At 53.8% G+C, this 24,244-nt stretch overlaps 2 gene segments (V, D, J or C); both read left to right on the forward strand.

The window, feature by feature from the left end:
* The window catches only part of LOC120380446, a 134,935-nt gene that overhangs the window by 73,601 nt on the left and 37,090 nt on the right, over window positions 1–24,244 (forward strand).
* Window positions 1,936–2,892, forward strand: LOC120380480. The segment is given in 2 exon segments: window positions 1,936–2,024; window positions 2,479–2,892. Coding segments are annotated over 2 exon segments (330 nt in total).

A 24,244-nucleotide genomic window follows, 5' to 3' on the forward strand; every position in this document is an offset into this window, starting at 1 on the left:
CACAGAGTGTGGGGGAGTCCGGCCCTGCACCCCTCCTCCTGGGACTCACAGTGATTCTCAGCCAGCCAGTAAAACAAAAGGTTTATTGGACAACAGGAACGCAGGATACAGCAGAGCGTGTAGGCACAACCAGGCAGGGGCGGCTCTACCGTTTTGGCCGCCCAAGCAGTCATGCGCGGGAGGCGCCCCGGAGCCGCGGGAGCAGCGGACCTCCCGCGGGCATGACTACAGAGGGTCCGCTGGTCCCGCGTGGCTCGGCTGGACCCCCCGCGGCTGCGGACGGTTCGCGGATCCCGCGGCTCCGCTTGAGCTGCCGCAGTCATGCCTGCGGGAGGTCCAGCCGAGCCGCGGTACAAGCGCCCCCTCCGCAGTCATGCCTGCGGCAGGTCCGCTGGCCCAGCCTGCCGCCCCCTAGATTTGGCCGCCCTAGGCACCAGCTTGTTTTGCTGGTGCCTAGAGCCGCCCCTGCAACCAGGACCCCTCAATCAAGTCCTTCTGGGGGTGCAGGGAGCTTAGATCCCAGCTTGGGATTCCCTGCATTCAACCACCCAGCCCAAAACCGAAACTGAAAAACCCTCTCCAGCAGGCCCCCCTCCTTTATCCAGCTTCCGGGCAAAGGTGTTGTCTCCCCCTCCCCCCTGCCTGGCTCAGGTTACAGCCTCAGGTCCTATCCATCACCTACAGTCATTCCCTGCATTCCCATCCCCCACACAGACAGATAAAATCTTCTTCCTCTGCTGCTGTGACAAGGATGGCTCTGGGATCCTAGCCTGCCAGACCACAGAGGTGACAGACACATAAACCAGAGGGAGAGGGAAATAGAAAATATGTGACTTTTAGAGAGAGATTTTCCAGGGGTTAATAGAAATCTCCAGAGTCACATTCAAAATCTAAATCACCATTCAAAGAACAAAAGGACGGCTATTTTCTGGATGACAAGACACAAAACACTCTCCAGCATTAAAGAAAGCTAAAGCAAGGTCCGTGGCAGTAAACGTCATCTGTGAGAACGGGGAGAAATATTTCATAAACACTGACCCCGGAAACACTCCTGAGGGTTTTCTCCTCTGGTACATAAGGCCGGGATCTTCAAAGCCAGGATTGGGTCACAAACCGAGCCTGTGAAAACATTGGGAAGTGAGAACCCAGCACTCCTAGGGGGTTCTGGAAATCACAGCTCACCCGCACATTTCACCACAGAAGAGTTCTCGTGTTCATAGCTTCGGTTAGTGCATATTTTTTCATTCCCTGGGTTATTTCATTCTAGTAATCCAATCTCCTGCATCTTCACATTCCAGCTTCCCGTTTATCTCCAAACTCACACCGAAATCCCATTGTTAACAGCGTGTTTCCTGCTTTCCTGAACTGGGGCATGAATTCCATTGCAATGGCCCCATCAGTCTGTCACTCTGGGCTCTGAGGTCATTTATTTGCCAAGGTCGGTGCAGATGAGGTTTATTCAAATGCTTTAGCAATCAGGGGCGGCTCTAGAGCCCAGCGGGGCAAGCTCCCGCCTGGGGCGGCCCTTTCCCAGGGGGGCGGCAGGCTGGGCCGGTGGACCTGCCGCACTCATGCCTGCGGGAGGTCCACCGGAGCCCCGGGACGACCGGACCTGCCGCAGGCATGACTGCGGAGGGTTCGCTGGTCCCGCGGCTCGGCTGGACCTCCCGCAGGCATGCCCGCTCAACCGGAGCCGCCGGACCAGCGAACCGTCCGCAGCTGCGGGAGGTCCAGCTGAGCCGCGCGACCAGCGGACCCTCCGCAGTCATGCCCGCTGCTCCCGCGGCTCGGGGGCGCCTCCCGGGCATGATTGCTTGGGGCGGCCAAATTTGTAGAGCCGCCCCTGTTAGCAATGACCACATGCAAATGAACCAGAAAAACTTCCTGATAAAGGAGAGCGATTGATCCTCACTGGAAATCTGCTGGGCAGCCAGACAGTTTACGGTTGTTGCACCCCACAAGGTGGTTGGGTAGAATTAAAATGACATGTCTGGGGTTCCTTGTCCTTTTGGCAGCGTTCTCGGGTAAGTGGCGTAAACGTACAAGCAGCTAGCTCGGACAGCAGGTGGAGCATTGGATGGTTTTATGGCTTAGATAGAATTATTGGGTCCCAGTCTTCTATGTTTGAATTCTCTTTCTTTCATATGTGACTTGAAACCAGTCATTTAATATGAAAATTACCTAAGGGATCTGGGTACTAAATTCCTGTTGGTTTTACTGGGAGCTAGGTGTCAAAATCCCATTAGGCATTTGGAAAATCCCAGGCTGAATCTCTGTGTGACTCAGTTTCCCATTGGTAAAATGGGGATAACAGCACATCCCAATGTGGTAGGGTGTTGTGGGGATAAATTCATAAATACACAAGGAGCTCAGAGAATTCTATGGTGGTGGGAGCAATAGAAAGATAAATCTGGGAAGAGAAGGGAAAAAAGAGAGAAATTAATCATATTTTTCTTCTTTATTGCTACTCATTTTCAGGTGTCAGCTCCCAGATCCAGCTGACTCAGTCCGGGGCAGAAATCAAGAAGCCTGGAGAGTCTGCGAAGGTGACATGTAAAACCTCCGGCTACACCTTTACCAGCTACGGCATTAACTGGGTGCGGCAGGCTCCCGGGAAAGGACTGGAGTGGATCGGATATATCGCCCCCAGTAGTGGTGGCACTGGCTATGCCCAGGCTTTCCAGGGGCGATTCACCATCACCAGGGACACCTCCATAAGCACGGCCTATCTGCAGCTGGCAGGGGCGGCTCTAGGCACCAGCTAAACAAGCAGGTGCCTAGGGTGGCGAAATTTAGGGGGCGGCGAAATGACGGGCGTGTATGTGCCCGCTTACCGGAAGAGCGGCGGGAGCTCTTCCCCGGCTGCAGAGGACAGGCCGCTCCTCGGCTTGTCCCCGCGGGTGCACACAACCAAGCGGCCCCCCCTCGGCAGCCGGGGAAGGGCCGCGCTACCCGCTCCGCCTGGGGTGGGGTGGGGTGGGGGTTGCTTACCGAGGAAAGGCGGGAGCCGGTAGCGCAGCCCTGCCCGGGCTGCAGAGGAGGCCGCTTCTCCTCCGCTTGTCCCCGCCGGTGCACTCCGAGAAGCGGCCCTCCTCTGCAGCCCGGGCAGGGCTGCGCTACCAGCTCCCGCCGCTCTTCCGCAGTAAGCCCCCCCGGCGGAGCTGGTAGCGCGGCCCTGCCCCAGCTGCAGAGGAGGGGCCGCTCCTCAGCTTGTTCACGCTGCTCTCCTGCGGGCAGCGGCCACCCCCCACCCTCCAGACCAACTGGTAGCCAGCTGCGGGCCGCCTCCCTGAGGGGGGGGGGGGGCTAGGGCAGCGCTGCGCTGCTCGGGGGGCGGAGGCTCGGGCTGCGGTCGGCGCCTCGGGGGCGGGGCTCTTATTTTCTGCCTCGGGCGGCATAAAAGCTAGAGCCGGCCCTGGGTGCCCTTCAGGGTAGTGAAGTGCAGTGGTTGTGTTTACTGCACTGACTTGCAGGGCTTGTTGCTTTCCTGTGACAAGGTGTCTTTTGCTTTATGCACTAATAAAATTGTCATAAATAAACAGATAGTTAAGGGTTAAGGTCTCTTTTACCTGTAAAGGGTTAACATGCAGTACCTGATGACCACCTGACCAGAGAACCAATCAGAGACAACATAATTTCAAATCTCTGTGGAGGGAAGCCTTTGTCTGTGTTTTTTGCTCAGAGCTCTCTTTGGATCTAAGAGAGGTCAGTCATGTCTCCAAGTTCTCCTGAAGTAGTTTCTACTATTTAATAGTGAGTATTAATTAGAAAGGCGGATTAGTCTTTTGAGTTGCTTTCTATATTTGCAATTGTGTGTTTGCTAAAGGAAATTCTTTATTCCTGTTTACTGAGAAAGGGGGAGGGGGAATTCTCTCCAGAGATTGATAAGTTTAGACCCTGTATATTGTTCCAATTTGGTTACAAAGACAGTGACTTTTCTTTTTATTCTTTAATAATTTTTTTTCTATTTAGGACTTGGTTGATCTTTCTTTGGGTGGATTCTCAGGGAAAGGGGAGGGGGAGGTATCCCTCTGTAGTTAAATCCCGGTGTCTCTCCTAGGAAAAGGGAGGGGGGAGGAAGCAGGGGGGAATGGTTTATTTCTCCTGGGTGTAAGAACTCCATGGATTTGGGGCTCTTGGAATCCCCTAGGAGTTGGGGAAGGACTGTGTCCCAATCCACGTACCTGATTGGGTGGTGGCAGCTTTTACTAGATCTAAACTAGGATTTTAGTTTAGAGGGAAACCAGTGCAGGTCCCCACATTGGAACCCAACAGCTCCAAGTGGGGGTGAGACCTATGACAAAAATATATTTTCAATGTACAAAAAATCCATTTATTGAAAACAAAATTCATTTATTGAATAAAAACACAGAAATACAGAAATGGCCAAGGGGGTGGAGTGGGGAACGGTTCACACACAGACTCGCGTATGTTCTCCTACCATGCTCTGGAATCCGGTCTGGAGTGATGTGCACTGAGTGCTGCACTTCAGGTTAGCTGTACTGCATGGTGATGGGGGTTGAGTGCAGTGGGGAAGGGTCGTAGTTTTCAGGGCTGGGTGGTGAAGCTACAGGTGCTGGATGCAGCTGGTGGTGATAAGAACCCGGATGTTGGGGAAAGTGGGTTGCTGGTGACAAAGGGGCACAAGGGAAAGAGTTTTGGGAGAAGGGCTGTAGGGGTGGGGGGAGCGCGGTACTGCTCTGCCTGCATGGCTATGAGCATCTGGATGCTCCATTATGCTAATCAGCTGACCCGTGCTTTACCGCCGGTGTGCCGCGTTTTCCTGATGGATCCTCCTTTTGCTTTCCCTCCACTTCTGAGCCGTTTGATTCTCGTTTACAGAGTGCTGCATTACTTCCTGCAGTGTCTTCTTTGCGTTTACACGGCCTCTTCCTGAGTCTTCACAGTGTCTCTGCCGGAGATAACATGGATGGCTGAGATCTCAAGGTTGCACCTGTAAAGGCAAAATGCAAATCATAAAAGAGGCAGCATTGTTTATACCAGACAGAGTAATGATTCCCCCGCACTTGAGGAAGGCAAGCACAGTCCACACAATACCATAATTTGCCCGTCCCAAACAGTGGCCACTCCAGGCCCCAGCACGCCAAGCGCGTGCTTGGGGCAGCATGCCGTGGCGGGGCGCTCTGCTGGTCGCCGGGAGGACGGCAGGCTGCTCCGGTGGACCTCCCACAGGCGTGCCTGTGGAGGGTCCGCTGGTCCCGTGGCTTTACCAGAGCCGTAGCCGCCTGCCTCCCTCCCGGTGACCGGCAGAGCGCTCCCCGTGGCATGCCGTCCTGCTTGGGATGGCAAAATGTCTAGAGCCGCCCCTGGTCCCAAAGCAAGCACACATAACCCACTGGAGCCCCACAATGGTGAGTAAGGGGGACTCATTGTTTCATGGCTGTACTGTCCTCTGGGTTTCTGTGTCTTGGGGAGAGCCAGCAGCTGCAGGGGGCCCCTACACTGAACACGGTCCCCACATTCTCCACAGGAGTTCGTCCTGGAAGATATTTCACTGCTCAGGGTGCCAGAGAAGCAAGGGAGGGTCTTCTACAAGAATGCAGCTTCCGCCCTGGCCCACATGCAGCTGCCTGCGTGCAGCAATTGTCCCCCTGCCCCTCGCGGCACAGTGGTGCGGACACGTTAGCCTGACTGGGACAAGGACCAGGGTGGCTTTCCCAAGAAACCTGCGCAGGGGCATTGCCCATGTTCTGAATGAGACTTTTGAGGAGATCACTGCAAGGCTGCCTGGGGAGGCAAGTGGGGCAATTTGCCCCAGGCCCCACAGAGGCCCCCACGAGAATACAGTATTCTATAGTATTGCAACTGTTTTTTATGGAAGGGGACCCCAAAATTGCTTTGTCCCAGACCCCCTGAATCCTCTGGGTGGCCCTTGATCACTGAGGCCAGTTACTGCAATGTGAGAGACCACATCAATGCCCTATTCCACATCTAGGCCCCAAGAACCCGCACTGAAAACTTTATTCCACAAAAAAAAGCTGCTTACCAGGAAAGTCCTCTGGTGCTTGTCCTTCCCCAAGCACTGGCCACCACGACTGACTGCCTTCCGCCTGACTCGAGAAGAGCTCCTGGCTGCATGCCTCGAGGGATTCTGGGGTGTCTCCCCCAACCCCAGCACCCTCGCTCCTGCTTTCCTCCTCCTCCTCCACCCCCCTTGGTGTGCTGGGCTCGGAAGTGTCCATGGTGGTTGTTGGAGTGGAGGTCGGGTCACCCCCAAGTATCACGTCCAGCTCTTTGTAGAAATGGCAGGTTGTGGGGGTAGCACCAGAGCGATGGTTTGCCTCACAGACTTTGGGGTAGGTGTTCTGCAGCCCGTTCACTTGAACCTGACACTGCACGGTGTCCCGCTCATGGCCCCTTTCCATCATGGCTCTTGATATCTGCCTGAAAGTATCATAATTCCTACAGCTGGAGCACAGCTGGGACTGGACAGCTTCCTCCCCCCAAACAGTGATGAGGTCCAGCACCTCGCCATTGCTCCACGCTGGGGCTCACCTGGTGCGTGGAGGCCTGGTCACCTGGAAAGATGCACTGAGAGCACTCCACGCCTGGCTGAGCAAACAGGAAGGGGATTTTCAAAATTCCCAGAGAATTTAAAGGGCGGGTCTGACAGTTGGCCACCTGAGGCCAGGGCAATAGAGTTTGAACTGATGACCAGAGTGGCTAGAACAGGCTTTGTGGAACACTTCTGGAGACCAATCAGAGCGCATTAGGTGTCCACACTGGCGCCGTGGTGCTCCAGCGGGAGTGGATCAAACATTATTCCTCTCGCCGAGTTGGAGAACCAGGAGCGCTACAGCCGTGGAGCCAGAGTGCGCTACGTGCTTTGCCAGCATGGATGGGGAGTGAGGGTCAGTGCTCTAGGCGGCTTTATTGCGCTATAATGTGCAAGTGTAGCCAAGGCCTAAGACTCTTTCCTTACACTAGACATTCCTTGCCCAAGTTAATCATGGCACCCAACCAGTTGCTGTGTCAGGAATATCCATCCGTCGCTGCATCGGGGAACGGCCCAAGGCCAATGAAGGTAATTGATGGACCCATTCCATTCATTCCTGTGATCTTTGCATCACACCCACAATAACAGATTGTTTTATCTCTTAGATACACACATGTCCCCCTCTCCCTCAGTCATCCTCATATCTGAGCACCTCATACTTTCTATCTTATCTATCCTCCCTGCACCCCGCAGAGGGAGGAAAGTCCCGTTATCCCCATTTCACAGCTGGAGAACTGAGGTACAGTGATGGGAGTTGGGTGCCTGGGGAGCTTTGGAAAATCCCACTAGACTCTAGATCCTTAAATAAGTGACTTGTTGCTACGGGTGACACAGGAAGTCTGGGCTAGAGCAGCGAAAGGAGTCTCGGCATTCACAGCCCCAGGTGGGCGCCCTGCCCCCTGAATCATCCTTCCTCGCTTCCTCGTGCCACTTTCTGAACCCACAGGCAGGTACATTGAGCTCTTGAAGTTTTCTGGGTCCCAAGGAGGGGGATATGCAAGTGCGAGACAGGTTCCTGTTTAAATCTCTCTCTCTCTGTTCCCCAGTTGCAACCCGGGAGTCTGTCCCAAGCACCCTGGGTCTGTGCAGACACCAGCCAACACCCCCACTCCCCTGAGAACTTTCCCCTCCGACCTCCGGGAAAATGAGACTTTGGCTAACGTTAATTCTCCTTGCTGCGGCGTTGGAAGGTATTTTCTCACCGATCAATCTACTGAAGCGCGAGGGTGACGCTGCAATGGCTGCGATTTATAACATCGCTTCACTCTGGGTCTCACACCTTTCCCGGAACATGTGCTTCATGTGGCTGATTCTTCTCCCGTTCACTCACATTCGCTGCTTGAATCCGCTGCTGATTTTTGTCGTATTTACAATCTGCCTCTTTTCCCTTCTCCCCCAGGGCCCGCTCCCAGGTGGTTCTGACCCGGTCGGGGCCAGCGCTGAAGAAGGCCGGAGAGTCCCATACGCTGCAATGTGCCACCAGCGGGTTCGCTCTGAGCGGCGCCTGGATGGGCTGGGTCAGACGGGAGCCGGGAAGGGGCTGGAGTGGCTGGTTGAGTGTTATGATGAGTCAGAAAACCAGCACAACGCCTCCTCCAGCCAGGGCCGATTCACAGCCTCCAAGGACAGCTCCAGCTTCTACCTGCACGTGAGCAGCCCGAGAGCGGAGGACACCGCCGTGTGTTAGTGCGCCAGAGACGCGCACAGTGCGGGGAAGCCAGTCCCGGCTCAGACAAAAACCTTCCTGGCAGCTGCAGAGGAAGTTCTCCGCCTGGAGGCGCTAATGAGTCCCAGACAGGAAGGAACCGCCTGATGGGAGCATCGGAGAGAAAGGGTCAGGGTAGAAATGCAGCTCCCCGCATTATAGGTATTGCCAGGCCAGCAGCATTTCTAAATGCACCTTATTCATCCTTCACTCTGGAATTGCTCAGTACGTCAGACACGGCCATGCAAAGAGTTCCTCTCACTCCCTTTTCTGTTGCAAACACGCACAAAAGAAAACAGAAACACAGAGAGAGAGAGAGAGAGAGACATCAATGTGCACATAAACACCCTAACACAGACACAGCATGAATACACACACAAATAAACCCACTTACAAACCCAAATATATATACCAACATATATGAACGCATAAACACTCCCATAGTCACACACACACACACACACTTAGTTTTTCAAGCCCCCATACAAACACCTATACTCATCAACACACACATACAGTCACACAAGCACCCACACAGAAAAGTCCCCACACCTTCAAGCACTCACAGATATATATGTGTGTATAGGTGTTTGTATGGGGGCTTATATAAATATGTATAAACACAGGCAAATGCATACACAGAGAGAGAGAGAGAGAGAGAGACAGAGAGAGAGACAGAGAGAGAGAGAGCTCTCACACAAGTTCTGGGAGTGTTTAAGGTGAAAATAATGGAATGAAAAGACTTAGCCAATGTCATAAACAGTTAGTTAAGGGTTAAGGTTTTTGTCTACCTGTAAAGGGTTAACAAGCAGTACCTGTGGACACCTGACCACAGGACCAATGAGGGACAAGATTATTTTCAAATCGTGTGGAGGGAAGTTTTTTGCCTGTTCTTTGTTTTCTTGGAGAGTCTCTCTTGGGAATTAAGAGAGTCCAGACATCTTAATCAAGTCCTCCCAGGTTTCTGCAATAAATTCTTCTATTCAAGCTAGTGAGTATTAGCAAGGAACTAGTATTCTTATACTTTTATTTCTGTATTTGCAATTCTGTGTTTGGCTATAGAATTTCTTTAAGTCTGTACTGTGATTGCTTTTACTGAGAAAGAAAGGAGGGGGGATTTTCTCCAGAGATTGATAAGTTTAGACCCTGTATATTGTTCCAATTTGGTTACAGAGACAGTGACTTTTCTTTTTATTCTTTAATAAATTCTTTTCTATTAAGGACTTGGTTGGTCTTTCCTTGGGTGGATTCTCAGGGAAAGGGGAGGGGGAGGTATCCCCCTGTAGTTAAATCCCGGGGTCTCTCCTAGGAAAAGGGAGGGGGGAGGAAGCAGGGGGGAATGGTTTGTTTCTCCTGGGTGTAAGAACTCCATGGATTTGAGGCTCTTGAAATCCCCTAGGATTTTGGGGAAGGACTGTGTCTCAATCCACATTTCCTGATTGAGTGGTGGCAGCTTTTACTAGATCTAAACTAGAATTTTAGTTTAGCGGAAACCAGTGCAGGTCCCCACATTGGAACCCAACAGCTCCAAGTGGGGGTGAGACCTATGACAGCCAAATTCTGCTCTCACTGGAACTGGCCCAATAAAGAATCGGTGCCCTGAAGTAAATTCCAGTTTTATCCTGAGTATCTGAGAACAGAATCTGACCTTGCATGGAGTGGGAACTATCCAACCTGTTTACAGAGATGGTCTCCTGCCCTCATCTACCCTTTACTGTGCTGTGCTGTGCCCGGAGCCCTGGGGCGAGTCACTCAGATCACTGGCAGCAGGAGTGTGTGTCTCTTATAAAGCGGGGACATGCAAATGAGGGAGACAGTTTCCTGTTTAAATCTGTGCCTCTCTCTGCCCAGGCTGCAGCCGGAGACACAATCCGCAGCCTCTGGGTCTGTGCAGTGACCAGCCAGTCCCTGAGAACTTTCCCCTCCAGCACCCGGGAAAATGGGATTTTTGCTCCTTTTAGTTTTCTCTTTAGCAGCTTTGGAAGGTATTTTCCTCCTCTGAATAACGGGCAGAGCTAGAACAATAGATGCTATTATCGCTGTTTATATATCAATATTTATAACCTGTCTTTATTCCCAGGGGTCCGGTCCCAGGCGCAGCTGGTGGAGTCCGGAGGGGATGTGAAAAAGCCCGGAGACTCTCTCCGCCTCTCCTGCAAAGCCTCCGGGTTCACCTTTAGCAGCTGGAATATGAACTGGGTCCGGCAGGCTCCCGGCAAGGGACTGGAATGGGTCGCTTATATAAGCACGGGTGGGGGTACTATATACTACCTTGATTCCGTCAAAGGCCGATTCACCATCTCCAGGGATAATCCCAAGAGTGAGCTGTATCTGCAAATGACCGGCCTGAAGCCCGAGGACACCGCCCGCTATTACTGTGCGAGAGAACACAGTGACACGAAACCGGTTTGTGATCATACAATAACCCAGGCTGCGGAATCGCGCTTCTCCCGGCAGCCGCGCGGGGGCAGCAGTGACACACACACCGCTCCGGGCTGGGACAGGAGACCCGGCACCCGGGTGAATGTAACACAAACCTCCCGGCAGTTTTAACCCTTCCGCTCCCGGTCAAAGTGTCTCTCCTTCTTGCCTGGAGCCCCGCTGGGCCTGCGGTGCAGAGATCCCTCGCTCCATCTTAGAACCCCAATCCGGAGTGAGTCCTGTTCTGAGTCGCTCTCCCCTCGCTGACCTGGCACGTTGGCTCCCCCGGGGCCTGTCTCGGTGTCAGAGTCACAGGGCAGCGTCTGTTAGTGTAAACGGGACAAGCGCATTGGGGTTCGCATCAGACCCAAAGGTTGGAGCGAATTGCCCCTGGGGCCAAATCCTCCGCCGGTGTAAAGTCACCGCAGCTGCTTCCGCTAGACTCGAGTTATTCCGGATTTACACGAACTGGGGATCAGGATGTAACCTGCCTTGATGAGTCACAACTGAGAACACGAAATTCAGGACAAACTGCTGAGAAACAGGGCAAATGCACCCTAAGACTGGTAGTTATTACCCCATAAGAGATACCAACCCAGCGACAAAACTAAACTGCTGTTTCACCACACGGGCTAACAATGTGAGAAAAGCAGTTTCCTTGGGTTTTCCAGTCCTTGTATCACCACAAGACCCACTAGACTTAAAGATGACCGGCTCTTTAAAAACACTGTCATCAGATAAAATCCACATAACGTCACAGCCCCAACTCAAAACTGATGCAGGAAGGGGTGTCCCAGAGCTTGCCGGATGCATCATTGGCTATTCCCATTCTTGGTTCTGTTACTACCCAATAGTAGAAGTGTTAGTGTGTAACGGAAATGGCTTATCAAAATCATGTTTGACTGAAACAGGATGTTTCTTTGTAAGGTTCGCTATGGAAGTAACAAGGTTATTGGGTTTCTCTAAAAACCAAGGTAAAACTTGGTTAGACCAATAGTGGGTTGGATCTGCTCTTGCAGCATAATTCTTATATGTCTCACGTGATCTTGCCATAAGCTAATTAAAATAGCTAATTTATTTATACAAGTTCTGGCAAATGTTTGGAACCCAATTAATATCAAGTCAAGTGATATCAAGTAGCTATTGTTATATCAAGTCAATTGTAGATCTAGTTGTGTAGATACACAACTAGTATCATACACAAGGGAGACAGTGGAAGCATTTATCACGAGACTGAGACTGACTCGTGTAGGAAGTTGGGAATCACGGGTAGATTATTGTATTCAGAAGCGGGATCAAACTGGAGATGTGGGTATGGAGGATGGAATATTGGGGATGCCTTATCTTAATGGTGTGGGGCTCATTGTGGATTTAGCCAACGGGTTCCTATGGGCAAATAGTGAAGAGCCAGCAGAAACTTCCCAGAAGGAGGGCAGGAAGAAGGGGACCCATGGGTGGAAAAGTTTCCCAGGGATGAGTTGAAAATAAATTAGAATGTGGAGAAATTGACACTGAAGTTTTAATCGAGGACCTGTCCCCCCTCCACAGCGCCAGTACAAGTATCCTTTAGAAGCAGAGGAAGGAAGAAATTCTACCATTAAAAGCTAGTTAGAACAGGGTGTTATTGTGGAAATGGCGAGTACTAATAATGCCCCGACGTGGCCTGTACCAAAAGGGGCTGGGAAGACCTGGTGAATGACAGTGGATTTTAGAGCATTAAACGCAGTAACCCCCTGCCTCTGCCCCGGGAGTGGCCAAGTACCAAAAGGTAGTTGCTGCAGTAGCAGCAGGAGCACAGTGGTTCTCAGTAACAGACTTAGGGTACGTCTACACTACGAAATTAGTTCAATTTAATAGAAGTTGAGTTTTAGAAATCAATCTGATACAGTTGATTGTGTGTGTCCCCACTAAGCGCATTAATTCGGCGGTGTGCGTCCACAGTACTGAGGCTAGTGTCGACTTCCAAAGCATTGCACTGTGGGTAGTTATTCCACAGTCCCCGCAGTCTCTGTCCCCCATTGGAATTCTGGGTTGCCCTCCCAATGCCTGATGGGGCAAAAATATTGTTGGAGGTGGTTCTGGGTACATGTCATCAGTCCCCCCCCCGTCTGTGAAAGCTACTGGAAAAAATCATTTCTCACCTTTTTTCCTGGGTTACCCGTGCAGACGACATACCATGGTAAGCATGGAACCTGCTCATTTCACTGTCACCGTACGTCTCCTGGGTGCTGCTGGCAGACACGCTACTGTAGTGCTACATAGCAGCAGTTCCTTGCCCTTGCAATTTAGCAAAGACGGTTATCAGTCCTATTGTACCATCTGTTGCTGTCATAGGGGCTCCTGGCCGGCCTCGGTGAGGTCGGTCGGGGGCGCTTGGACAAAAATGGGAGTGACTTCAGGTCATTCTCTAAGTTTTGTCTAATGGAGGTTCAGTCCTGCCTGGAATATGATGCCAGCTGGAGGCTTCTGCCTCAGGCTGCTCTCCCAGTCAGCAGCACCACACGGTCGCACCTACCCCAGCCTGCCCCTTGCTCCCATGGCTCATGGAGCCTGGACAGTAGTTTGGAGCAGTCCAACTATAGGCTGAGCAAGTGCAGAATGGTGGTTCACTCTACTTCCCTGTAAGCCAGGGGTCGGCAACCTTTCGGAAGTGCTGTGACGAGTTTTCATTCATTCACTCTGATTTAAGGTTTCACGTGCCAGTCATACATTTTAATGTTCTTAGAAGGTCTCTTTCTACAAGTCTATAATATATATAACTAACCTATTGTTGTATGTAAAGTAACTAAGGTTTTTAAAATGTTTAAGAAGCTTCATTTAAAATTAAATAAAATGCAAAGTCCCCCAGACCAGTGGCCAGGACCCAGGCACTGTGAATGCCACTGAAAATCAGCTCGCGTGCCACCTTTGACACCTGTGCCATAGGTTGCCTACCCCTGCTGTAAGCCAACCGCCCTCCCCTCCCCACTTTGATCTCCACTTGCAGAGGCAATAAAGTCAGTATTGTTTCTTATTCCTGAATTCTTTATTACTTCATCACACAAATGGAGGGATAACTGCCATGGTAGCCCAGGAGGGGTGGGGGAGGAGGGAAGCAATGGGTGGGGTTGTTGCAGGGGCACCCCCTAGAATGGCATGCAGCTTATCATTTCTGAGAGATGTCTGGGACTCTAATCCAGATCGGATGTTTGCCACTCTGGTTGTTTAGTAGGCTTGCCTGATATTCCAGGCAGGACTGAATCTCCATTAGACGAAACTTAAAGAGAGAATGAGCTGAAGTCATTCCCATTTTTGTCAAGGCGCCTCCCCCGACCTCACCGAGGCCGGCCAGGAGCACCCACGGGACGATGATGATGGCTATCATTCCTATTGTACCATCTGCCATCAGCAAGGCAAGGGGATGCTGCTGTGTAGCACTGCAGCACCGCGTCTGTCAGCAGCAGCCAGTGGACATAGGTGAAAGTGAAAAAAGGTGAGAAACTATTTTTTCCTATTGCTTTCCCATGATTGGGGGGGTGGTAGTACCTGACGACAGGTACCAAGAACCACCCGTGACAATCAGGGATTGGGAGCTCAACCCAGAATTCAAATGCTTGGTGGAGACTGCAGGAACTGTGGGATAGCTACAGTTGTCAGTTGTCCTCCCTCCGTGAGAGCAACAGCAGGCAATTGTTTCTTGCCTTTTTTCTGTGCAGACGCCATAGTGCAGTAAACATGGAGCCTGTTCAGCTCACCACAGCAGTTTGGCCATTGTAAATACCTCACACATAATCCAGCAGTATGTGCAGTACGTGCAAAAGTGGGCAAGGAAGTGATGACAGTGTGATTACTATACTGATTAGGACAGGGATACAGACGTTCCTAGAAGCACGGCATTTGGTGACTGGGAGATTATGGTGGCATTGGGCCAGGTTCATGCTGTGGAACACTGATTCTGGGCCCGGGAAACAAGCGCAGACTGGTGGGACCACATAGTGTTGCAAGTCTGGGATGATTCCCAGTGGCTGCGAAGCTTTCGTATGGGTAGGGCACTTTCATGGAACTTTGTGACTTGCTGTCCCCTATCTTTAAGTACAAAGACACCAAGATGAGAGCAGCCCTCACAGTTGAGAAGTGAGTGGCCATAGCACTGGGGAAGCTTGCAATGCCCAACAGATACCAGTCAGTCGGGAATCAGTTTGGAGTGGGCAAATCTCCTGTGGAGGCTGCAGTGCTGCAAGTAGCCAACACAATCATTGATCAGCTGCTATCAAGGGTAGTGACTTTTGGAAATGTGCAGACCCTTGTGGATGGCTTTAATGCACTGGGGTTCCCTAACTGCGGTGGGGCGATAGATGGAATGCATATCCCTAACTTGTCACCAGCACACTGGGGCAGCCAGTATATAAACTGCAAGGGGTACTTTTCCATGGTGCTGCAAGCACTGGTGGATCACAAGGAACGTTTCACCGACATCAACGTGGGATGCCCAGGAAAGGTGCATGACACTCGCATCTTCAGGAACTGTGGTCTGCTTGAACAGCTGCAGGAAGGTACTTACTTTCCAGAGCAGAAAATAACAGTTGGGGATGTTGAAATGCCTATAACTATCCTCGGGACCCAGCCTACCCCTTAATGCCATGACCCATGAAGCCGTACACAAGCACCCTGGACAGTAATAAAGAGCAGTTCAACTATAGGCTGAGCAAGTGCAGAATGGTGGTAGAATGTGCTTTGGGATGTTTAAAAGCTCGCTGGTGCAGTTTACTGACTCGGTTAGACCTCAGCACAACCAACGTTCCAGTTGTAATTGCTGCTTGTTGTGTGCTCCACAATATCTGTGAGAGTAAGGGGGGAGGTGTTTATGGTGGGGTGGGAGGTTGAGGCAACTCGCCTGGTGGGCAATTTTTCACAACCAGACAACAGGGAGATTAGAAGAGGGTGAGCAGGGCATCAGAGAAGCTTTGAAAGCCAGTTTCATGACTGGCCAGGGTACAGTGTGAATTCTGTTTGTTTCTGTTGAAGTCACCCATCCCCTATATATCTGAAAGGAAATAAGGTCACAATTGTTTAAAAAACATTCTTTATTATTTGTTGCATGACACATTATTGAGAGAAATCAGAAGGTAGACCGGGGGAGGGGGCATGGAGGAGGAGGGAAGGAAAATTCCAGAAACCAAATCAAAAGTTTGCATATCCCAGTTTTCTGCTGCTTGGGCGATCCTCTGGGGGTGAGTGTGTGGGTCCCTGTAGCATCCCCCCATGTTCTTGGGCATCTCGGTGAGGAGGCTCTGAAACTTGGGGAGGAGGGAGGGTGGTTATACAGGGGCTGCCGTGGCAGTCTGGGGTCTTGCTGCCTTTCCCGCATTAGATCCACCAGACAGCGGAGCACGTCAGTTTGCTCCCCCATGAGCTTGACCGTAGCGTCCTGCCTGCTCTCATCGCGCGCGCCTCCCTCCTCTCTTCGTGTTCCTGTAATGCTTTACGGGACTCCACAATTGTTTGCCTCCACGCATTCAGCTGGGCCCTATCAGCGCGGGAGGACTGCATGAGCTCAGCAAACATGTCATCCCGAGTTCATTTTTTCCACCTTCTAATCTGGACCAGACTCTGGGATGGAGTAGATAGGGGCCGTGCTGAAACATTTGCACCCGTGGGAGGAGAAAAAGGGAGGGTAGTATTTTAAAAGATACACTTCAGAGAACAAAGGGGACACTCCTCAGTGAAACATGCAATTCATAGTACACAGCATATGTTCTTTCTGTACAAGGTCACATTTTGCCTCTTGTACTGAAGTGCCTGCCACTTTGGTGTGAGTGAGCCATCACACGCAGCCGGGCAACAGAATTCAGCTTGCAGCCAGCCATGGTGCGCCCTAGGGGCATAAGGGGTTCTGCTTCTTCTGCATTCATTTCAATGCTTTCAAACTGCCGGGCCCCCTTTCCCATAGCAAGCGATGCCTGGGGAGGTGGTTGCCATATCAAAGGAGGGCCTGCGGGCTCTCAGGATAATCACTTCACACAACTCCCCCCTCCCCTGCACCCACCGCGCGGCTCCGATGAGGCTCTGAACAGGGATGAGCCCTTTAAACTAAACGGGAACAGCCCAGGGCTGCTGGGTTTACCCCGCCCCCCATTGTGTGGCTCCGAACAGGCTCTCACTCACCAGAAGTCGGTTCTCCAGGGTCATGGAACAGGAGCCTGCCTTGGGAGTCGGGGGAGGCTATTGGATCCTGCGTTAAGAATAGTTCCTGCCTTGGGGGGAGGATTCTGTCCTCCTCCTCCTCTTCATCCTCCATAAAGTAATCCTCCTTGCTCTGCGCAACCAGGGCCGACTCCAAGTTTTCTGCCTCGGCAAGCATAAAAAAAAAAAAAAAAGAAGCCTTGGCAGCGCGATCTCCCCACTCCGTTCTTCGGTGGCAATTGGGCGGCAGGTCCTTTTCTCGGAGAGGGACTAAGGGACCCACCACCGAATTGCCGCCGAAGACCCAGACATGCTGCCCCGATAGCGGCCGGAGGGCCACCCCTTGGTATTGGCTGCCCCAAGCACCTGCTTCTTTAGCTGGTGCCTGGAGCTGGTCCTGGCCTCCGGGGAGCTGGCGGGAGGTACAGGTGGCAGCGAACGCCGGCTGAAGGGTGGCCGCGCAGCCAGCTGGAGAAAAGTGATGCTTTGAGGGGGAAACTGCCACTTCTCTCTGGCCAATGGCTGCGTGGGTGCCCCCTGCTCCTCTTGAGTCCTCCAGCCTGCGTTCGTACCACTCACCACTGCTTGGGGCGGGGTGGGGCAGGCAGCCGGAGGAGGAGGCTGGCCACCAGAACCGGCACAGAGCCCGTGGGCCAGGGGGGCTGGCTGGGGGGATGGGGCTGGCCGCAGGAGGTGGCGCATAGCCCGCAGGTTGGGGGACAGCCAGGGGAGGCAGAGGTGAAAGTAAGCCGGTACGGGCTGGTACACAGTGCCAGTAAAAAAAGATGCAGCCGCGTACCACAAATACGTGGAGCATTCAGGCAGGGGCTGCAGGGGCTCCCCTCTAGCTTGCAGCAGGGAGCAGGGGGACTGGCTGAGGGAGAAGCCTCCCCAGGCCACCTGCTGCCTGCATAGGAACCGTTTGAATGTTGCTGTTCACTCAGGGGCCATTTCTGGCATCCTTGTTAATTTCACTCACAGTTGTTGGGGGGGGGGGGGTGAGACCAAGGCAGGGGCAGAATACAATAGGCATTTGGCTGCACAGCTTAAATCCAGAGCTAATAAAAGCCAGTGGAAGGGGAAAAGTCACTGTCACATCGGTTTCTCTCCTCCCTCCCCCAGCCCCAACAACTGTGAGTGAAATTAACAAGGTTGCTAGAAATGGCCCCTAAACCCGCGGAGTGAACAGCTGACTTCAAACTGTTCCTATGAGGCTTCTCCCTCAGCCAGTGCCCCTGCTCCCTGCTGCACGATAGAGGGGAGTCGCTGCAGCCCTCTGCACATGCACCCTTACCTCTCCGGCAGCCCCCCTGCCCAGATGGGGAGTGACAGGGGACGGCTCCTCTCACACCCCTCTGCTGGCCCCTTCTCAGCCGCAAGGGCCAGTCCCAGCCAGTGTCTCCCACTGGGCCCCCCCCGGTCTCAGCCCATCACACAACAGTTCAGCCCCGTCCCAGGGGCAGCTCTGAACCAAGGTCCTTCCCCACCTCCGGGGCTTGACTTCAGTTCCCCCCTTGTGAGGGCACTGGGCCCCTGGGCTTCTCCCGCTGGGAGTCCATGTGCTACTTAAACCAGCCTTCCACATCCCCCCTTTCCCCTCCCCGGATCTTGGGCTTCCAAACCCTTTTAAATTGCCCCGGCATGGGAGGCTAGCCCCAGCTCCACTCCTCCCGCCTGAACCCTTCCCTCTTGGCCGGAGCCTGGAGACACCCCACAGCCACAGGAGCCAGCCCCAGCCCCGCCCGGAGGAGCACCGGTCTGACATGCCCGCTGTTCTTCTAATGCAGGCTGTTCTACCTAATTAAGGGAGCCCCATAGGCTGGCTCCAGTAATTAGGTGCCTCCTGGACCCTGGAGAGGAGGTGGAGGAAGGTGAGGTGATGGGAGAAATAGGAGATATGTGGCGGTCAGTGGGGTGAGGTGGGGGTGGAGGGTTTGGAGTGTCCCAGCCCCAGCCAGGGTGCAGGGAGCTGGCTGCACGAGATGGAGGGGCTAGGGAGAGCAGGCTGCAGGGGTGGGGGAGGGAATTAGGCTTCATGGGGGGACGATGCCAAGATTTCTGGTGAGTTGCTGGCATCTGGGGCATGTGGCTACCTGGGAGTGACCGTATGGGTAAAGCAGAGCACTCCAAGGTTTGAAGACATAGAGCTGTGATTGTATTTTCACTGGTGTCACTTTAAGAAGCTGCTTTATGCTATTTACTCTCTCTTAGATACTGATCCCGCAAACAGTTGTGCCTGTGGAGGGCTCCTGTGCAGAGGCGTTTGCAGGACTGGGGCTTTAGTGAATGAAAACTGGAGCAAAAGCACGTGGATAGGCCTAGCTCAGGGGTGGGCAAACTACCGCCCACGGGCTGGATCCGGCCCATCAGGTTTTGGATCTGGCCCGTGGGATTGCCACCCCCACGGCGCCGCGGGGCTAAGTGGGAGGAAGCAGCCGGCACCACGTTCCCGCGGCCCCTGGAGCAGAGGGGGAAGAGGGCTCTGTGTGCTGCCCTCACCTTCAGGCACCGCCCCCCGCAGCTCCCAATGGCTGGCAAAGGGAACAGTGGCCAATGGGAGCTTCGGGGGAGGTACCCGCAGGAGAGGGCAGCATGTGGAGCCCTCTACTCCCTCTCCCCCAGGGGCCAGAAGGATGTGGTGCTGGCCTGCCCCAGCCCCTCTGTGCTCCACTGTCACCCTGGAGCTGCTCCAGGTAAGCAGCGCCAGGCGGGAGCCCGAACCCCTCCTGCACCCCTATCATCCTGCTCTCAGCCCCGACAGACCCCACACCGTTCCTGCACCCCTAACCCCCTGCACTGAGCCTCCAACCCCCTGCCCTGAGCCTCCAACCTTCTGCCACACCCCCCACCGTTCCTGCACCCCTAACCCCCTGCACTGAGCCCCCAACCCCCTGCCCTGAGCCTCCAACCTTCTGCCACACCCCGCACCATTCCTGCATCCTTACCCCTGCCCAGGGCCAGCGCAACCCATTACACCATCTAGGCAGTCGCCTAGGGTGCTAACATTTGGGGGCTGCGACCATGGAGGCAGGACCGTCTGCCGCCTCTGTCAGGGTGGCATTTCGGGGGGGGGGAACCTTCTGCTGCCTAGGGTGGCAAAAAAGCTGGCGGTTCTCCTGCCCCTGCCCTGAACCCCCCATCCACCTAACACCCCTCCTCCGCTATAACTCCTAGCCCTGAGCCCCTTTCTGCACACCACACCCCCTCCCACACCCCAACCCTCTGCCCCAGCCCTACATTCATTGCCCTGAATGCCATTTCCCCACCCAGATGTGGTCCTCTGGCCAAAAAGTTTGCCCACCCCTGCAATGGAGAGAATCTTATTTAGTGGCTCGCAATGCAGAAATAGAATCTGCCTCAGTTACCATGAATAATGAGCTTTCTTCTCTTCAACCTGCTTTGTAAACATGAACCAGCTTCATGACTGGCCAGGCTACGGTGTGACAGTTGTGTGTGTTTCTCCTTGATGCAAAACCGCCCTCTTTGTCGAATTTACGTCCCTGTAAGCCAGTCCCCCTCCCCCCTCCCCTCTTCGACCACAGCTGGCAAAGGAAATAAAGTCTCTATTGTTTTCAATCCCTGCATTCTTTCTTTATTTATTTTTAAAGTGAGATCACTGACAAGGTAGCCCGGGTGGGGTGGGGGAGGAGGGAAGGACAAGGCCACAGTGCTTATTGTAGCCACACTACTAATCAAAGCTGTTTGCATGACAGCCTTCTGTTGCTCGGGCCATCCTCTGCACTGGAGTAGCTGCGTGCCCGGAGCCTTCCTTCCTGCATTCTTGGGCGTCTGGGGGAGGAGGCTATGGAACTTGGGGAGGAGGACAGGCTGCTATAAAATGGATAAGGTGGGGGTCTGAGCACTTGTTGCCTTTCTTGCAGCTCCACCAGACGCCTGAGCATGTCTGTTTGCTCCCACATTAGCCTCAGCATCTCCTCCTGCATGTTCTGATGACGCTCACTGAATGCTTTCCTGGCCTCTGCCACCGAATGCCTCCATGCATTCAGCTGTGCCCTATCAGCGCGGAAGGACTGCATGAGCTCCAAAAACATGTCATCGCGAGTGCGTTTTTTTCGCCTTCTAATCTGCAATAACCTCTGGGGGAGCGTAGACACATTTGCACCTGAGGGGGGATAAAAAGGGAGAGTAAAATTTAAGAAGATGCATTTCTGAGAACAAAAGGGAGACTCTTTCACAGTGAAACAAGCAATTCACAGCAGACAGCACATGTGCGTTAGGTACAAGGTCGCATTTTGCCTTTTATATTGAGCGCCTGCCGGTATGGTGACACAGCACACACGGCTGGGCAACAGAATTCGGTTTGCCGGCAGCCATGGGAAGCCAAAGGGTATGTGGGGTTGGCTTCTTCCGCCTTCATAACAAGTGGAAATGGTTTCAAACTGCAGCACCCTCCTTTCCCATAGCAAGCAATGCTGGTTGGGTTGGCCATTTAAAAGGAGGGGCTGCGGTTCTGGGGTGGATGTGCAGCACAACCGTCTCCCCACCCCACCTTGGGCTATTCTCTGGGATGATCCCTCCCCCTCTCCCCACTGTTCCCTCTAAGCTGTGCGTGCGCACACAGATCCTAAACCCCGCCCACATGAAAAAACACTGCACGCACAACAATGTGCACAGAAGATATTTTTTGCCCACAGGGCCTGTCAAAAATTAGAGGGAACATTGCCTCTCCCCCCACCGCGGGGCTATTCTCTGGGATGATCCATTTTAGCCAAGCACAAACAGCCCAGCATGAACGGGGTCCTTTGACTGCTCCCTTACAAAAATTCCCCTATTTCAACCAGGTGACCATGAATGATATCACTCTCCTGAGGCTGACACAGAAAGATAAAGACCAAATGTTGCATGAATCTGACCAAAACTCAGGACCATTCGCTGCCATGCTTTGTGCTGCAGTGATTCCAGACTACTTGCTACTAGCTTGGTGTGGTAAAGTGTCCTACCGTAGAAGAGGGAATAAGGCAGCCCTGCCCAGAAACCTTCTCCAAAGGCTTGCAGAGTACCTCCAGGAGAGCTTCATGGAGATGTCCCTGGAGGATTCCCGCTCCATCCCCAGACACGTTAACAGACTTTTCCAGTAGCTGTACTGGCCACCAATGCATCCCAATTGTTCAGGGCAAATCAAACACTAAACACAATTGCTCTTAACCACTGTACTGTAGTTACAAATGTGCACTCACCAGAGGGGCCTTCTCCACCTTCAGAGTTGGGGATCCCGCCTTGAGAGGTTATTGGCTTCAGGGTGGTGAAAACGTCCTGGCTGCCAGGGAGAACGGATTCACCACTTGCCTGCTGCATATTCTCCTCCTCCTCTTCCTCATCCACAAAATCCCCCTCCCTGTTGCGTGAGACTCTCCCCTTGCAGGTGTCCATGGACAGTGGTGGGGGAGTGGTAGGGTCCCCCCCTAGAATGCCATGCAGCTGGTCATAGAAGCGGCATGTATGGGGCTCTGACCCAGAGCGACCGTTTGCCTCCTTTGTCTTGTGGTAGGCTTGCCTGAGCTCCTTGACTTTCATGCGACACTGCTGGGTGTCCCTGGTGTAGCCTCTCTCCACCATGCCCTGTGCGAGTTTGGCATATATATGTGCATTTCTTCTTTTGGATCGGAGTTCTGCCTGCACAGATCCTTCTCCCCACAGAGCAATCAGATCCAGTGTCTCCTGTTCGCTCCATGCTGGAGCTCGTTTGTGATTCTGGGACTGCATGGTCACCCCTGCTGCTGAGCTCCCCACGCTGACCAAACAGGAAATGAAATTCAAAAGTTTCCGGGGGTTTCCTGTCTACCTGGCCAGTGCATCGGAGTTGAGAGCGCTGTCCAGAGCGGTCACATTGGAGCACTCTGGGATAGCTCCCGGAGGCCATTACTGTCGAATGGCGTCCATACTACCCCAAATTCGACCCAGCAAGGTCGATTTTAGTGCTACTCCGGCGCCACTTTTAAGAGCCCTTCAGGTCGGAAGAACGGGGTTGGGTGTATAGCCGCATTGCTTATAACATGGGCCTAAGGCGGCTAAATTCCAGCTAATCTCAGGGCTCATCAATCAGTCATGACTCCCTGGAGCACTGAGCTCCGGTCTGCACACAGATTTTGAGGAAGAAACACAAGGGACGTTTATAACGACTGGCGGTGGAATATCCGCGCCCCCCCCGGCTTTGCACACCAGAATGTTGCCACCATTCGCACGGACCCGCAGAAGGCTGAATGGTGCTTCTGCAGCGTTTCCATCCCCGCGCTGTCCCCGTGGGGCTGCCCCCGTCTATCCACAGGCAGCCTGTCCCGCTCCGTCTGCAAGAGACAAAGCTGGGAGCCGGACCCCCCTGCCAGACCCAGCTACTCAGACTGAGACCCAACACCCACTATCGGCTGGGTCCCCCCAGCCCTGCCACACCAGACCCCCCTCCCCCAGTCCCGTTGCTGTGGGGTCTGGAGCCCAGACCGGCCTCCTGCTTGTCGGACTCTCCGGTGTGTGCGGGTGGGTCTGGTCTCCTGTCAGCTGATGTGGGATGTCTGTTGTCACCGCTTCCCTCTCCGTCCCCACGGGCCCGGGGGCAGGTTGTTCTGACCCAGTCGGGTCCCGAAGCGAAGCAGCCAAGAGAATCCAGCCGCTGAAACGCGCCGGGAGCGGGGTTAATCCCAAGGACCCGCTCCTCTCACACCCTCCGGGGGATTCATACCAGGGCCCGCTCCAGCGGCTCCCTGCACACCCCGGGCGGAGAGCGGAGAGCACCGCGCTGTGTCGCTGGGTGAGGAGACGGAGACACACCCCGTGGGGGAGCCAGGCTGCAGAGACCCGCTGCGGACTCGCCCTTCTCCCATTCTCCGCGTGGGGGCAGCGGGGACACAGCCCGCGCGGCTGCGGGGACCGGACTGAGAACGCGCCCCAGGGTGGACCCGCATCTGACTGCAGCTTTTCACTGCCCCGTTCCCTGGAAACGCCCCCACTGATGGACAAAGCACCGGAGCCGAGCAGAGCCCTGCCGGCCTCTGGCCAACCGCTCCTCGCGCTCCTCGCCTTGCAATTCCCGAGAACTCGGGGGAGTGAAGCGAACCGCGATTGTCCCGTGTGGTGAAAGCTCCTGGGGAATATTTCCCACCGGACAGAGCCCGGGTCAGTGGAGCCGCCGCTTCTGGGAAAGGGGCTGGGCCGGGGATCAGTCCCAGCTATTTCCCAGCGGCCCGGGGCGTTATTGTGTCTCCGGGGGTGTCTGAGCCCAATGGAACCCTGTGACCCGACCCTCCCCTGGCACTGACCCCACTGACCCGCCGTACCACAGCCCCACTACGCCGGTTGGGGGCGGGGGGACTCCAGGGCTGAATCTACACACACACACTGACAGCAATCGGGCCCTGAAGTCATGTCAGGGAAATTCTTATTCCTCTGCCTGGCACAAATTCTGAGCCCACACAAAAGCCTCCCAC

This window comes from Mauremys reevesii, linkage group 13 (assembly GCF_016161935.1).
Source record: "Mauremys reevesii isolate NIE-2019 linkage group 13, ASM1616193v1, whole genome shotgun sequence".
NCBI classification, from domain to species: Eukaryota; Metazoa; Chordata; order Testudines; family Geoemydidae; genus Mauremys; species Mauremys reevesii.